Genomic DNA, 12,517 nt, shown 5'->3' with positions numbered 1-12,517 from the left:
GCTACCTCTCCCAGCACCTCTTGTCATCAAGTGTGGAATGAGTCTAAGGTCTTCCTGGTGAAATGTGAGCAGAAATGATGTGTGCCATCTCTGGGCTGGAGCCTTAAGGAAAGTAGGGTTCCTTTGCCTCATTCTCTTTCTATTTCCAATAGTTGTCTGTGGCAGCCCAGTCTCTACCATACCAGTGTTGACAAGGCCCTAACAGTTTGAAGAATCATAGGATGGAAGGACCCTGGGTCTCTGAGTCAATGCTTCGACAGTGGTTAACCTGCAACCTCCACCCTGGATATGAGCAAGAAATAAATTTTGTTTTTTTTGATCCATTACATTTTTGGATATCTATAGGTTACAACTATTTAGCACACTCTGACTAATACACTGACCAAATGGCTAAGAGGGAAGCATGAGTAAAGGTAGATAGAGTCTGGTATGACTTCCAGGAGAGGGTCAATGGTGCTGCCTTTCATTGAGATAAAGAACACATGAGAAGCATGTTTGAAAGAAAGATGACCTATTCCCATTCTTGACACATTGAGTTTAAGATGCTTTTAGGAAATCCACATGATGTCATCTGATAAGTCACTGGGTATAAAGAGTAGCTCAGAAAAGAGAATTAGCTTAGAGATAGAAGCCAAGGAATCTCCAGTGTGGTAAACTGGATTACTGGTCGATAGTCATGCCCTCCCTCCCTCTCCCATCTCCATGGGGAGAATGTATTTCCCTGCCCCTGATTCTCCCTTGCCCATATGACCTGAACCAGCTGATGGAATGTTAGCAGGTTGACAATGCAAAGGCTTGAAATATACTTGTTGTTGGATTGTGTCATTTGCATTTGTGGTCACAACAAGAAGAATACCTTTTATGTCGTCTACTGGTTCCAGAGGAACGAGATAGATGGAGCACACATAAATCCACCTGGGGCCAAGTTCATTCTACTCCAGACTAGATCAGCTTATCCCAGCTGAATTCCAAACATGTGTGTGCTTGTTATTACACGCTACTGAGATGCTACAGCTGTTTGTTACACGGCGTTGTTGTAGCAATAGCTGAGTGACACAATCGTCTTGCAGGTGGTTTTAGAAGCAAAAGAAAATGCATGTGATTGTCCAAATTCACACATCCAAATGTGAACTCATTACCTTCGTTCTTTCAAGTATTCCCTTCCTTTATTTCTGATTTTGATAAATGGCCCTGTTCCGTTGACAAAGAACTCTAAATTTCATGCCAGAGCCCTTCCTTTCCTTGAACTCCCACATCCAAACTGTGCCCAAGTCCTACTCTTTACCACATGTATTAGTTTTTTGGGGCTACCGCAACAAAGTACCACAAACAGTTGGCTTAAACTACAGAATTTTATTCTCTCACAGTTCAGGAGGCCAGAGGTCCAAAAGTACATGCCTAATCTCTACCAAAAATGTTTTTCCAGCCATATCCTTGATGCTCTCTCTAGAGCATGCCATCTCATTTTTTTTTTTGGTAATATGGATAAGCTGAGAATTTTCCAAATCTTCACATTCTGGTTCCTTTTTGCTTAATAGTTCTTGCCTCAATTCATCTCTTTCCTCTCAGATTTTACTATAAGCAGCAAGGAGAGACTAGTCTGCACCCTCCACACTTTGCTTCAAAAATTCCCCAGCTAAATGTCCAAGTTTATGACCTACAAGTTCTACATTCCACCCAACATCAGAGCACAATTCAGCCAAGTTCTCTGCCACTTTATAACAGGGATCATCTTTCCTCCAGTTTCCAATAGTGTGTTCCTCATTTCCACCTGAGACCTCACCAGAAATCTTTAATATTCGTATTTCTAGCAGCATTCTGTCCATTATATTTATCCTCAAAGATGACAAAAGCACTGCAGCTCTCCTTACTTTTTCTGAGCTTTCACTAGAATTTCCTTTAATATTTTTATATGTTAAAAATATTTTAATATTTTTACCAACAGCCTCTTCAAGGCAACGTAAGTTTTTTCTTTCATGCGCCTCAAAATTCTTCATGCTTCTACCCGTTACCCAATTCCAAAGCTACTTTCACAGTTTTAGGTATTTGTTGTTGGAGAACCCCACTTCCCAGTGCCAAAATCTGGATTAGCTTCCTAGCGCTGCCATAACAAAGTCCCACAAATTGGGAGGCTTAAAACAACAGAAATTTATTCTCTCACAATTCAAAAGTCCAAAATCAAGGTGTTAGCAGGGCTATGCTTTCTATGATGGCTCTAGCGGAGAATCTGTTCTATGCTTTTCTCTTAGCTTCTAGTGTTACTGGCAATACTTAATGTTCCTTGGTTTGTAGACGCATGACTCCAATCTCTGCCTTTGTTGTCACATGGTGTCTCTCCTCTGTGTCTGTGTCTGTTCTCTTCCTATTTTAAGGAAACCAGTCATATTGGATTTAGGGCCCATCCTACTCTAGCATGACTTCATGTTAGCTTAAGTAATTACGTATGAAAAGACCCTGTTTCCAAGTAAGATCACATTCTGAGGTTCTGGGAAAGACAGAAAGACTTGGGGCGGGGGCATTATTCAACCCAGTACAAAAAAACAAAAAAACCCCATTGCTGTCTAGTCTATTCCAACACAGTGACCCTGTAGGACAGAGTAGAACTGCCCATAGGATTTCCAAGAAGAGGCTGGTAGAGTTGAACCGCTGACTTTTTGGTTAGCAGCCAATCTCTTAACCACTGTGCCACCAGGGCTCCCAACCCTGTGCACTATCCCTTATACCTATTTTTCCCAATCCCACTGTTTTATCTTTGCTGATACTGCTGTCTTTCAGTTCCTGGATACCATGCCTCCAGGTTTTGCCTTCTCTCCCTATTCATGCTCCCAGCAATTCATCCTTTACATTGTAGTCAGTGTTATCTTCCTAAGAACAAATGTGACCATTTGTCAATGGTTCCTCTCTATCTGCAGAATAAAACCCAAGCTCCTTAGTTAAGAATTCACCTCCCTCCATCTAGTCCTTCTGTCTGCGCTGAGTTTCTGTATTGCAGAGCACCCCTTCTCACTCTAAGTTGTATCCCTGAAAAACTACTCGCCATTCTCCAAATTGTATGAGGGTCTCTCAGAACTCCAGGCTTGTTCTCTTTCTCTCTGGGAGTCCTCCCTCTTCCTTCTGTTTTAACTAAAGTTCTGCTTCTTCCAAGACTCAAATCAGTCATCATCATCTCTGTTCTCCACCATCAGTTCCCAAGTAAAATCGGCCTCTCTTCCTTTTTCCCTCCACTGTACGCTGCACAGATTTCTGTCTCATTATCTGTATCATTTCATTACTTTTGTTTGTTTACATGGCAGCTATCCTTGCCCTTTATTAGCCTTTGCATTTCCGGAGTCAAGAGCAATAATGGGCTCCTTATACAAGACTGTTGAATGAAAAATGAATGGATATATTGGATGTCATACTTTCAGTAATACCCCCTACTTACGTAACCAAGTTCTCCTTGTACATAACACTGGTCTGGGACGGGCTCAGAGTTACGTTGCCATCTTCGTCACAGAGGAAACTGTCTTCTGTCCAAATGTAGTAGCCATTGGTGAGGAGTCTGGGACTTCGACGACAGGTAAAGTGGGAGCCTGTCAGGGGATCTATGAAGCAGCATTCAAAAGAACTGTCACCGTTCAGGAAATCACTGGCGAAACTAAAAAGGGAACAAGGAGAAGTCTTTAAATCTCTATCTAGTACCGTTAAGGAAAACAACCTCTTGCATTCATGGCTACTTAGGGTTATTTTCACAACCCTAAGAATGTCGCTCTTACCCTTTTGGGCTTCATCTCCTCACTTGGGAGAGAATTGACCCTATGGGATTTTAATGCCTCTGTCTGTTTTAAAATTTGATGGGCACACTATGGATACTCAGTTTCTTCACCATATAATGAGCCCACAGCCATGACGTTAGTTCGTTTTCTCAGATGGAAAAATTGCAGAACAGTCTTATGGGGATGTTGGGAGCTGGTAATCCCTCCCATCTCAATTTCTTTGAAGAGCCATATAACGTCAGTCCTTACTGTTGTCACCATAATAGAGAAATTATAACTACGCATCCACCAGACACGTATGAGTTATATGGTGAGTATACAGCCAAAGTGATCTTATTGGCCTTTGTAATTTTCCCTCTGTGGCAGCCGCACCAACGGTTGCACAATTACCATCCCTGATTCAGTATCCAAAGTCTTCTCGTACTTAGTTGGGTAAATCTGTATGTGTCTTGGGTTTAAAAACCAGTCACATGCCCATATGATTGAAAAGCAACCAAAATTATGAAGATATTCCGAAATTTAAAAATTCTTGGGATGGGGTTTGATGAAAACAAGGTGGCAACAGTTACAGAGCCATACTGCAGATGTATTATTTCCTCAGGCACAATTACTTGTTTTTTTTTTTTTTTTCCTTTCTCCTCCCACAAAAATTATTTTTTTTTGTCCTAACTAAACTCTAAATTTTAACAGATTTCATTGTGATTTGTGTCTACGTATACCTGCCTTCATAATTACTTTATACATTACCGGAAGCAGGGGTTGTGTGCCTCATACGTGTTTAGTATATAAATAAACTCAATCCTGAAAGAAATCACCTGACAGGCTATGGAAATCCAGTATTTTTTAATAATATGGTTTCTTAACATATCTGAATTCTTCGGGTGGCTTCGTGTCAATCAATCAATATCAGTAATAATAGCACTCAAATGCTTTTTACCTTGATGTTTTCAAAGATCGTCTATAGACATTTATTCTACTTAATTGCATAAGATTGAGAGCCTACATTTCCAGAGAAGAACAGACTCTAAGAGTTAGAAGGAATTTTAACTGTCATGTCACCAAAACCCACCAAATTCTGCATGTCCCACCTGCTGTATTTCTGCCAAATGTTGTCTGGCCTCTGCTTGCACACCTTCAGTGACAGGGACCTCACCACTTACCAAGCCACTCCCCTCCAGTATGGACTGGAGTGTAGTGGGAAAGACATAGAATTTGGAATCAAAAACTAAACCAAACCCAGAGCCGTTGAGTTGATTCTGACTCATAGTGACCCTATAGGGCAGGGTAGAACTGCCTGCATAGAGCTTCCAAGGACCGCCTGGCAGATTCGAAGCCGACCCTTTGGTTAGCAGCCGTAGCACTTAACCACTACACCACAATCAACCGACCCTAAATCCATAATCCCAACTCTGCCATTGATTAGCTCAGTAACCTTAACACAGGCACTTAGCCTCTCTGAAACTGTCTCCTCTGCAAAATGAGAAAAACAGCACCTCCCTTATGGGGTCATCTTGACAATTAAATGAGAACACAAGCGGAATGTGGTTGATATATAGAGTGTGCTTGATAAATGCTCATTTCCTCCCTTTCCTTGCCTTCCACTCTGCTGTTTGAGAGATACTTAGCTTTTTCAAAAGTTCCCGTGTACTCCCAGGATCCTCTCTTCTCCATACTAAAATCTCCCAGGTCATTTAGCTCATCCTTATTATATGACACTATGTAGTTTTTATACCCTCGCTACCATATGTCTTACTGCTTTCGTCTGAGTACTTTTCAATTTTTAAAGAGCCATTAACGTATCATGCCAAGCATAGAACCCAATTCTTTCTGTGTATCTGCCCAGCACAGCGGAGTGAGAGTATCACCTCCTTCATTATAGAATCCATGTCTTTATTGATGAAGCTTAAGATCATGTTAGCTTGGTTTTTTTTTCTCCTCCCCCCACCCAGCCACCAACTTCTTGTCATACTACTTAATTGACCATCAGTTTTGGCCTTCTTTATATATTTAGTCATACCTTCCCAAGGACATTTGGACAAATTTTGTAATAGATATTAAGAATAATGACTTTGCACCTAGATAGAGCTAGGTTTATAATCTTGGTTGAATCCACTTGCTAATTATTTATCCTTCCCAAGGCTTAATTTTCTGTAAATGGGAATCTATACAATGGGGGTCATAACCATAATCACAAACTAACTTCGTAGAGTTGGTGTAAAGATTAAATGTCAAATTTCATGGAAGGTGCATAGCTTTATGATGCCATTGACTGAGTCCTATGAGCTGTATCTGCTGGCTATTATTTGAACGAGCTCGTGATTCTCTGCTCTTGGAATTTTGGGAAATTCTGATTATATCCTACAGTACTTTCAGGAGCTTTACAGTTTAATGTCATTAAAAATGTTATCCATGGAGTCTCCATGTCCTCAATTCAAATCACTGATGGAAATATTAGATGGTACGAGTGCAGATCTGAGACTCGGGAAACACCAGGCGACACTACTTTCCAGATATATACTGACCCAATTTATTAGCACATTTTGGTTATTGTTACCCTAATATATAGATAGAACCCTGAGTCTCCAGGATGACAAGTTAATTCTTCAAGATATCAAGGCTTATGAGTACTAGAGCCAAGGTAAAAGTGTAGATCTCTTATCTCCTAGCCTAGTGTTTTTTCTCCTACACCATTTTGCCTCCTCAAGTATTAATGAAGATCCTATATGGGCTGGACTTTTAGGTTTTGAACCTACATCTGGACAGAGATCTGGACCTACATTTCTACCTGGATGCCAATTATTGAAGTCTCAGCATTTAACAACTATCAGCTACAGCATTCTTAACTTCCTGGCCTCTTTCTTTTTTTATGCTTTATGTTTGTCTCTCCTCTCTTGATGGTAAATGAAATGGAAACTCTCTTTCAACATTTGGATTATAGTAAAAAGAGAAAGCTTCTAATTGGTATATGTTCTGCTGTGTATATTCTCAACAACAACAACAAAAATAAATAAACACAATATCAAATATTTTAAATAGACAACACAATTATCTCTAGAACTTGACTCCATCTTCAATTATGCTTTATCAACTGTTCCGTTAACCCACTGCTGTTGAGTAAATTCCAACTCATAGCGACCCTATAAAAAAAAAACAAACTATAAAACAGAGAAAACTGCCCCATAGAGTTTCCAAGGCTGTAATTTTTATGAGAGCAGGCTGTCACGTTTTTCTTCCACAGAACGGCTGGTGGGTTTGAACTGCTGACCTTTTGGTTAGCAGCTGAACAGTTAACCACTGTGTCACCAGGGCTCCTTTTAACAATCCTCCAAACCAAACCAAACCCACTGCCATCGAATCAATTCCGACTCATAGCAACCCTATAAGACAGAGTAGAGCTGCCCCATAAAGTTTCCAAGGAGCACCTGGCGGATTTGAACTGCTGACCTCTTGGTTAGCAGCCATAGTACTTAACCACTATGCCACCAGGGTTTCCTTAACAACTCTAGTAGTTGATTATTTTTAGCAGGTCCCTTCCAGGTGGTTTACAGAAATCGAGCCCCACACCAAGCCCCAGCAACCTGCTCAGTTGCCCAAAGACAAAATCTATTCTTTCTTGTGAGGCTACTAACCAGACCTTGAAGAACTAATAGAGGTCACACCTCATGGGAAAGCACCAAAACTAGTCTGTGAAGAGACAGATATCATTGGAGCTTTAAAAAAATAGATAATTATTCATGCATTGATAGGTTATAAAATATCTCTCCTCCTTTTATATGCCTCCCTCAAGCTCTGGGGAGAAAGATGTGGCATCTGCTTCCGTAAACATTACAGCCTTGGAAGCCCTATGGGGCAGTTGTACTCTGTCCTATATGGTCGCTATGAGTCAGAATCAACTTGAATGCAATGAGTTCATGGATTCTCTAGCCTATTGAATTTCTGATACTTCCTTTTTTATTTAAAAGTGAAAAAGAGGAAGACCCTCAACGAGATGGATTGACACAGTGGCTGCAACAATGGACTTAAGCATAATAACAATGATTGTGAAGATGGTGCAGGACTGGGCAGTGTTTTGTTCTGTTGTACCTAGGATGGCTATGAGTCAGAACCAACTCGACGGCATCTAACAATAACAACATAATTAATACATGTGCTCAAGTTAGCACAATACTATTTTAAGTGGATATTGTTTATTGAGAACTTACTATGGGCCAGGCCCAATACTTTACACTTCACTCTTCCCAAACTTTCCTGAAAGCTAAGTGTTATAGCCCTCACGGTACAGCAGGGGGAAAAAAAAAATGAGAAGGAAAATCACTTGGGTATTTTGTGTAGCTAGCAATTGGCAGAACTGGGCTTTGAATCCTAGTCTATCTGATGCTGAAATATGCAGTTTTCACTTTGCACCTGTTCACTCATGGCTGATTCATCTGGGAGTAAGAGGAGATCTGGAATTTACAATACAGGACAGGTTCTAATCCCAGTGCACAATCCCTTTACCCTATAGGCACATTTTCCAAAATGCCAGAGGGAAAATTAACCGATGCTTCCATGAGAAGTAAAAGGCAAATAGAAAAGAAGGAAGGAAGGAAAGAACAAATCGCTTCATTGCACAAAATGGCAAACTTGAACAAAATGGTAGACTCTATGTTTTAGTGGAACATCCAGTGTGGCAAGCTTGTGCGATAGTATAGAATCCTATTGCTCTTGCAAAAGCATAGTTACAGGAACATCAGTTTTAGAAAACGTAATCAAACTTAAGTTTTCTGGAGTTTCTTCACTCACCAAAGAAGTAACTCATACGTGTACACACACACACGCGCACACACACACACATTCAATATTATATTAGGCAAGTTTTCACTTTGTATGTGCAGGGGAGTAAAAATATATAACCACTCAAAAAACTGGATGATAGCTAAAAATATTAGTTTTTATAGCAAGATGATAACAAACAAGACACACAGGAAGAGAATTTGACTGCCTTTTCCAGGGAAAAGCCCCATGGAATACCTTGGGAAAATGCACGTGGGAGTCAGCTCTCCGGTACGTTCTCTCTCCAATCCAGGAGAACCTGCATAAGAAAATGGAAGAGAGGTCGAAACTGATCACACCTTAACAACATGCATGATCATAAATAGTGGAGGCGCTTAAAGGTAGCCCAGGCTGATGTCCCAGGCTCAGCAGAAAGACTGCAATGAAGCAGTACTAACATCACCGGTCACCAGGCCTCTACGGGAGCACGAAATAACCTAGGGGCATGTGTTTTCTGTCTCTCCTCAGATGACACTCCTTTGGAGGTTCCTTAGTACGTGTGTGATAAAACGATAATAAATCATTAGAATCAAACTGAGCTCCTGAAAATGAGGAAGAAAACATGTTTTGTGAAATTCTAAGAAACCCAGATAAATGACACAATGTCTCAGTTATTTGAGCTTAGTCAGTAATTTGAGGAATTTGAGAGTCTACCCATACTCCCCTTCCTTTGTGCATTTTTGGGCATTTCCATCGTAAAATAATGAGCAAGAGACATTGGTGGGAAGATAATTTTTTTTTTTTTAGTACATAAACGACTTTTCAGTGTATGAAGCCAGTGAGTATTCTTAATTAAAAAACAAACGAAAGCATTCATTCATTCCAGTTTAACTAAAGGCAATAGACTTCACTTGTCGAGGGTTGCAGTTAGTTAATATTCTAAACTCTAAAGTAGAATTTTAAAATGCACAATGACAGTGCATGCTTCTAACAGGCAGGTTCAGTAAAACTTGATTCCATTACTGAAAATTAGTATCTAAGACAAAGAAAGATATTTAGGCTTTCAGATTCGGCTGGTTGGTTTGCCAGGAGAAAACCGAGGGTGTGTGAGGGAGGGTTAGAGGTGGGGTTTTGAGAGAAAACAACAAGAGGAAGGAAGAATTTTGAAAACACTACCGTTTGAACAACACCCTTAGTTTTTGCAAGTAGCTATCAAAATCAATCAGGTTTTTTTTTTTTTTTTTTAGAGAGAAATAGTTTTGCATCTTAATAGGAGCTGATAAACAATCTCCTTTCACATTTATGCACAGGCATCTAAAAAAAAAGGGCAAATTTTTTTTTTCCTACTAAAATGAAAAAATACCACATTTCTCTCAAGGAAAGAAATGAAGTCAAAATCATTGCCAAAGTGAACACTGGCATTTAAGAAGCACAAGCTGCTGACAGATGGTTAATGGTATGAGTATCAGCAAAATCAAAGCAAGAAAATTGCTAAAAGGAGCCCAATCATTCAAAAGATAATTGCACATCACAGTTCTACATTTACTTGCAACTGGTGTTGACATCAGTTGAGATACTCGGTACATGTTGGGAAGGCCACTGGTTCAAATTTCACAAATTTTCTGCAAAAAGAAAAAAAAATTAAAGGTGGATTGTACATTTAAAACAGAAAAATAATGCCAAAACAGATGGCATATATTAGTTGCACTAAAGTCTAATTTGTTTGCTGAGATAATACCGAGAGATTGAATTGAAGGCAAGAGACTAAACTGAAGACGTGGCCACAACTAGGGTTGTGTTTGTCTCTATGGTTTTTATATTGCATTTTCCATATTGTTGTTGTTGTAGGGTGCAGCTGAGTCCATTTCAACTCATAGCAAGCCCATGGCAGAGTAGAACTGCCCCAGAGGATATTCTAGGCTGAAACCTGCACAGGAGCAGATCATCAGGTCTTTTCTCCCGTGAAGCTGCTGGGAGGGTTCAAACCACCAGCCTTTCAGTTAGCAGCCACTCACTTACCTGTTGTGCCACCAGGGCTCCTGCCCTTTTAAATAAGAACATCATTTTATTTGGAAAAGTTAAACCTTACAAAGGTTGATTTTCAAAACAAAACATGAAACTGAGTTATTTGATTAAGAAATATGAACAATGGCTGGTTCTAGACGCTCCTCAAACAGATGTAGGGGTATTTGTATTGTAATCATCTAACACAAATCAACCATCATTATCCAATTTCAAACAGTTCTGGAGGGTTGGCCTCTGTCTTTTGCCCAAAAACTTCAACCGCTGACAGGTGGTCATCAGAGAGGACCAGCGTTCTTTTGTGACTGTTACCACTCCGGGAAGTCTTTAACAGCATAAGCATCAGTACACTAAAAATAGTATCCCACTGGGGAGCTTTCAAAACTCAGTTTCCACGACCTTATAATTTACCTTCTCAATTGCAAATTAAACACATAACAAAATGTGTAAATTAGATCAACTTTGATCACTTACCATTATTCATCACATAGGCCGACTTTCTGTTGACTGTTAAACTTTGTAGTTATCACTGTCCTCAAAGCTCTATAAGGTAGAACTAATTTCCTTTCTGATTCATGACTTCTATCCTCATTTTTTAAAATATGGTATCTACTAACGGATTGTTTTTGTAGCTGTAATACAATAAATCAAATCAAGTAAATGGTGTGGCTCCAAACTGATTCTTTGAAAAATGATAGAAAACCTGCTAGCAAATATAGATCTCAGCTTCTAAAGATCTTTATAGAAGTCAGGAGAACTTTCTAGCATCCCTTCGACAATCTCTAAATCAAAGCACACATTCATAAATTTAATTTCTTTGGAATATCAGATCTGATATTTTATCATTTGTCCTTTTACTTTTTGATCAGTACAATAAGAATATGACCAGTCCAAACTACCCTATGTTCGTTTTTCTCAATCAATAAGTTTAATTTTAAGTTGAAAAATTCCATGGTAGAAAGCAAGTTCTTATTGCTATAGCTTACAAATACTTACGGTAATCTACAGGCAGAATACTGACAGGTAATTGAGAATTAGTAATGCTGAAAAAGACAGAAGCTACAGCTCAAAAACTTTCGAAGAAACAGATATTATCTACCAGTTCCATCAAAGCCACACATCTGTTCTGAAAAATAATTGGCTCATCCGGTTCCTTCCAAAGGGAGTTCCAACTCATCTTCCAATTAATAAATGGCAAGATGATTCCTGAAATACAAAGCTCCCAGTGGGTGACAGTCAGCAGGGAAATCCAGGACTTAGAGGTTCTTCAGCTAAAAATACTGTCAGAACGTCAACAGGTGCAGAAGTCTCTTAATAAAGGGAAATCCCATCTCTCCCTCCTTCAAATAGACGTCGACACATATTGCCAAGCGCAGACATTTGCAGAGAGAAGTTGTTTTGTCTCCAGCAGGCTCTTGTTCTTTGGCTGCTTCCTAGAATAGAAAAAGCGTATCGTTCTTGGAAGAGTCAGCCGTACAACCTCTCTTGTTTCCTTTCAAAAACAGCCTTTGCAACCAGAGGCAGAGAGGCAGAATGAGGTCACACTTCCTGCCTGGCTCACATGAGAGGCATTTGCGCTGAGGAGAGTGGTGAAGATTGAAGATAATCTCCTGGACCAGCAGCAGGGGACACACAGGCCCTGAGCCAGGCCAGCTGGAAATGAACGGCCGGCCGCTCTTGGGATGTCTTTCTGAGCTAACCCATCACTCCTGCCTGCGAGAACATGAGAAAAGCTTTCAGTGGAACAACGGTCTTTGCTTATCACCTTCTGGCCATTTTCAGTTATGAGTAGTCAGTGTACTTTGTCCAAATCACTTAAATTTATTAGGGACACAGCACTGATGCTAGAACTATGCTACCAGCATTTCAAATACCAGCAGGGTGATTTATGGTGGAAAAGTTTCACCGAAACTTCCAGACTAAGGCAGACTAGGAAGAAAGGCCTGGGAACCTACTCCCGAAAATTAGCCAGTGAAAACCCTATGTAT

The 12,517-nt window shown here is 40.0% G+C and overlaps 1 protein-coding gene across 5 annotated transcripts in view; it reads right to left on the bottom strand.

Annotated features, from left to right (window-relative positions):
* Window positions 1-11,995, bottom strand: part of TMEM71 (transmembrane protein 71) — a 39,502-nt gene extending 27,507 nt beyond the window's left edge. For 4 of the 5 annotated variants that reach the window (XM_049854138.1, XM_049854140.1, XM_049854141.1 and 1 more), the window contains exons 1-5: window positions 11,526-11,995; window positions 11,004-11,161; window positions 10,054-10,129; window positions 8,766-8,826; window positions 3,425-3,637 (exon numbers count right to left, since the gene is read on the bottom strand). In XM_049854138.1, the coding sequence (XP_049710095.1) occupies window positions 3,425-3,637; window positions 8,766-8,826; window positions 10,054-10,093 (314 nt within the window). In that variant the 5' untranslated portion in view covers window positions 10,094-10,129; window positions 11,004-11,161; window positions 11,526-11,995. The remainder of the gene's footprint in view (window positions 1-3,424; window positions 3,638-8,765; window positions 8,827-10,053; window positions 10,130-11,003; window positions 11,162-11,525) is intronic. The other variant, XM_049854139.1, reaches the window with a different exon arrangement.
* Window positions 11,996-12,517: the final 522 nt, after the last annotated feature.

The sequence above is a fragment of the Elephas maximus genome, chromosome 15 (assembly GCF_024166365.1).
Source record: "Elephas maximus indicus isolate mEleMax1 chromosome 15, mEleMax1 primary haplotype, whole genome shotgun sequence".
Classification (NCBI taxonomy): domain Eukaryota; kingdom Metazoa; phylum Chordata; class Mammalia; order Proboscidea; family Elephantidae; genus Elephas; species Elephas maximus.
Note: the sequence above shows the minus strand (reverse complement) of the source record. Positions and strands in the feature narration are given on the sequence as shown.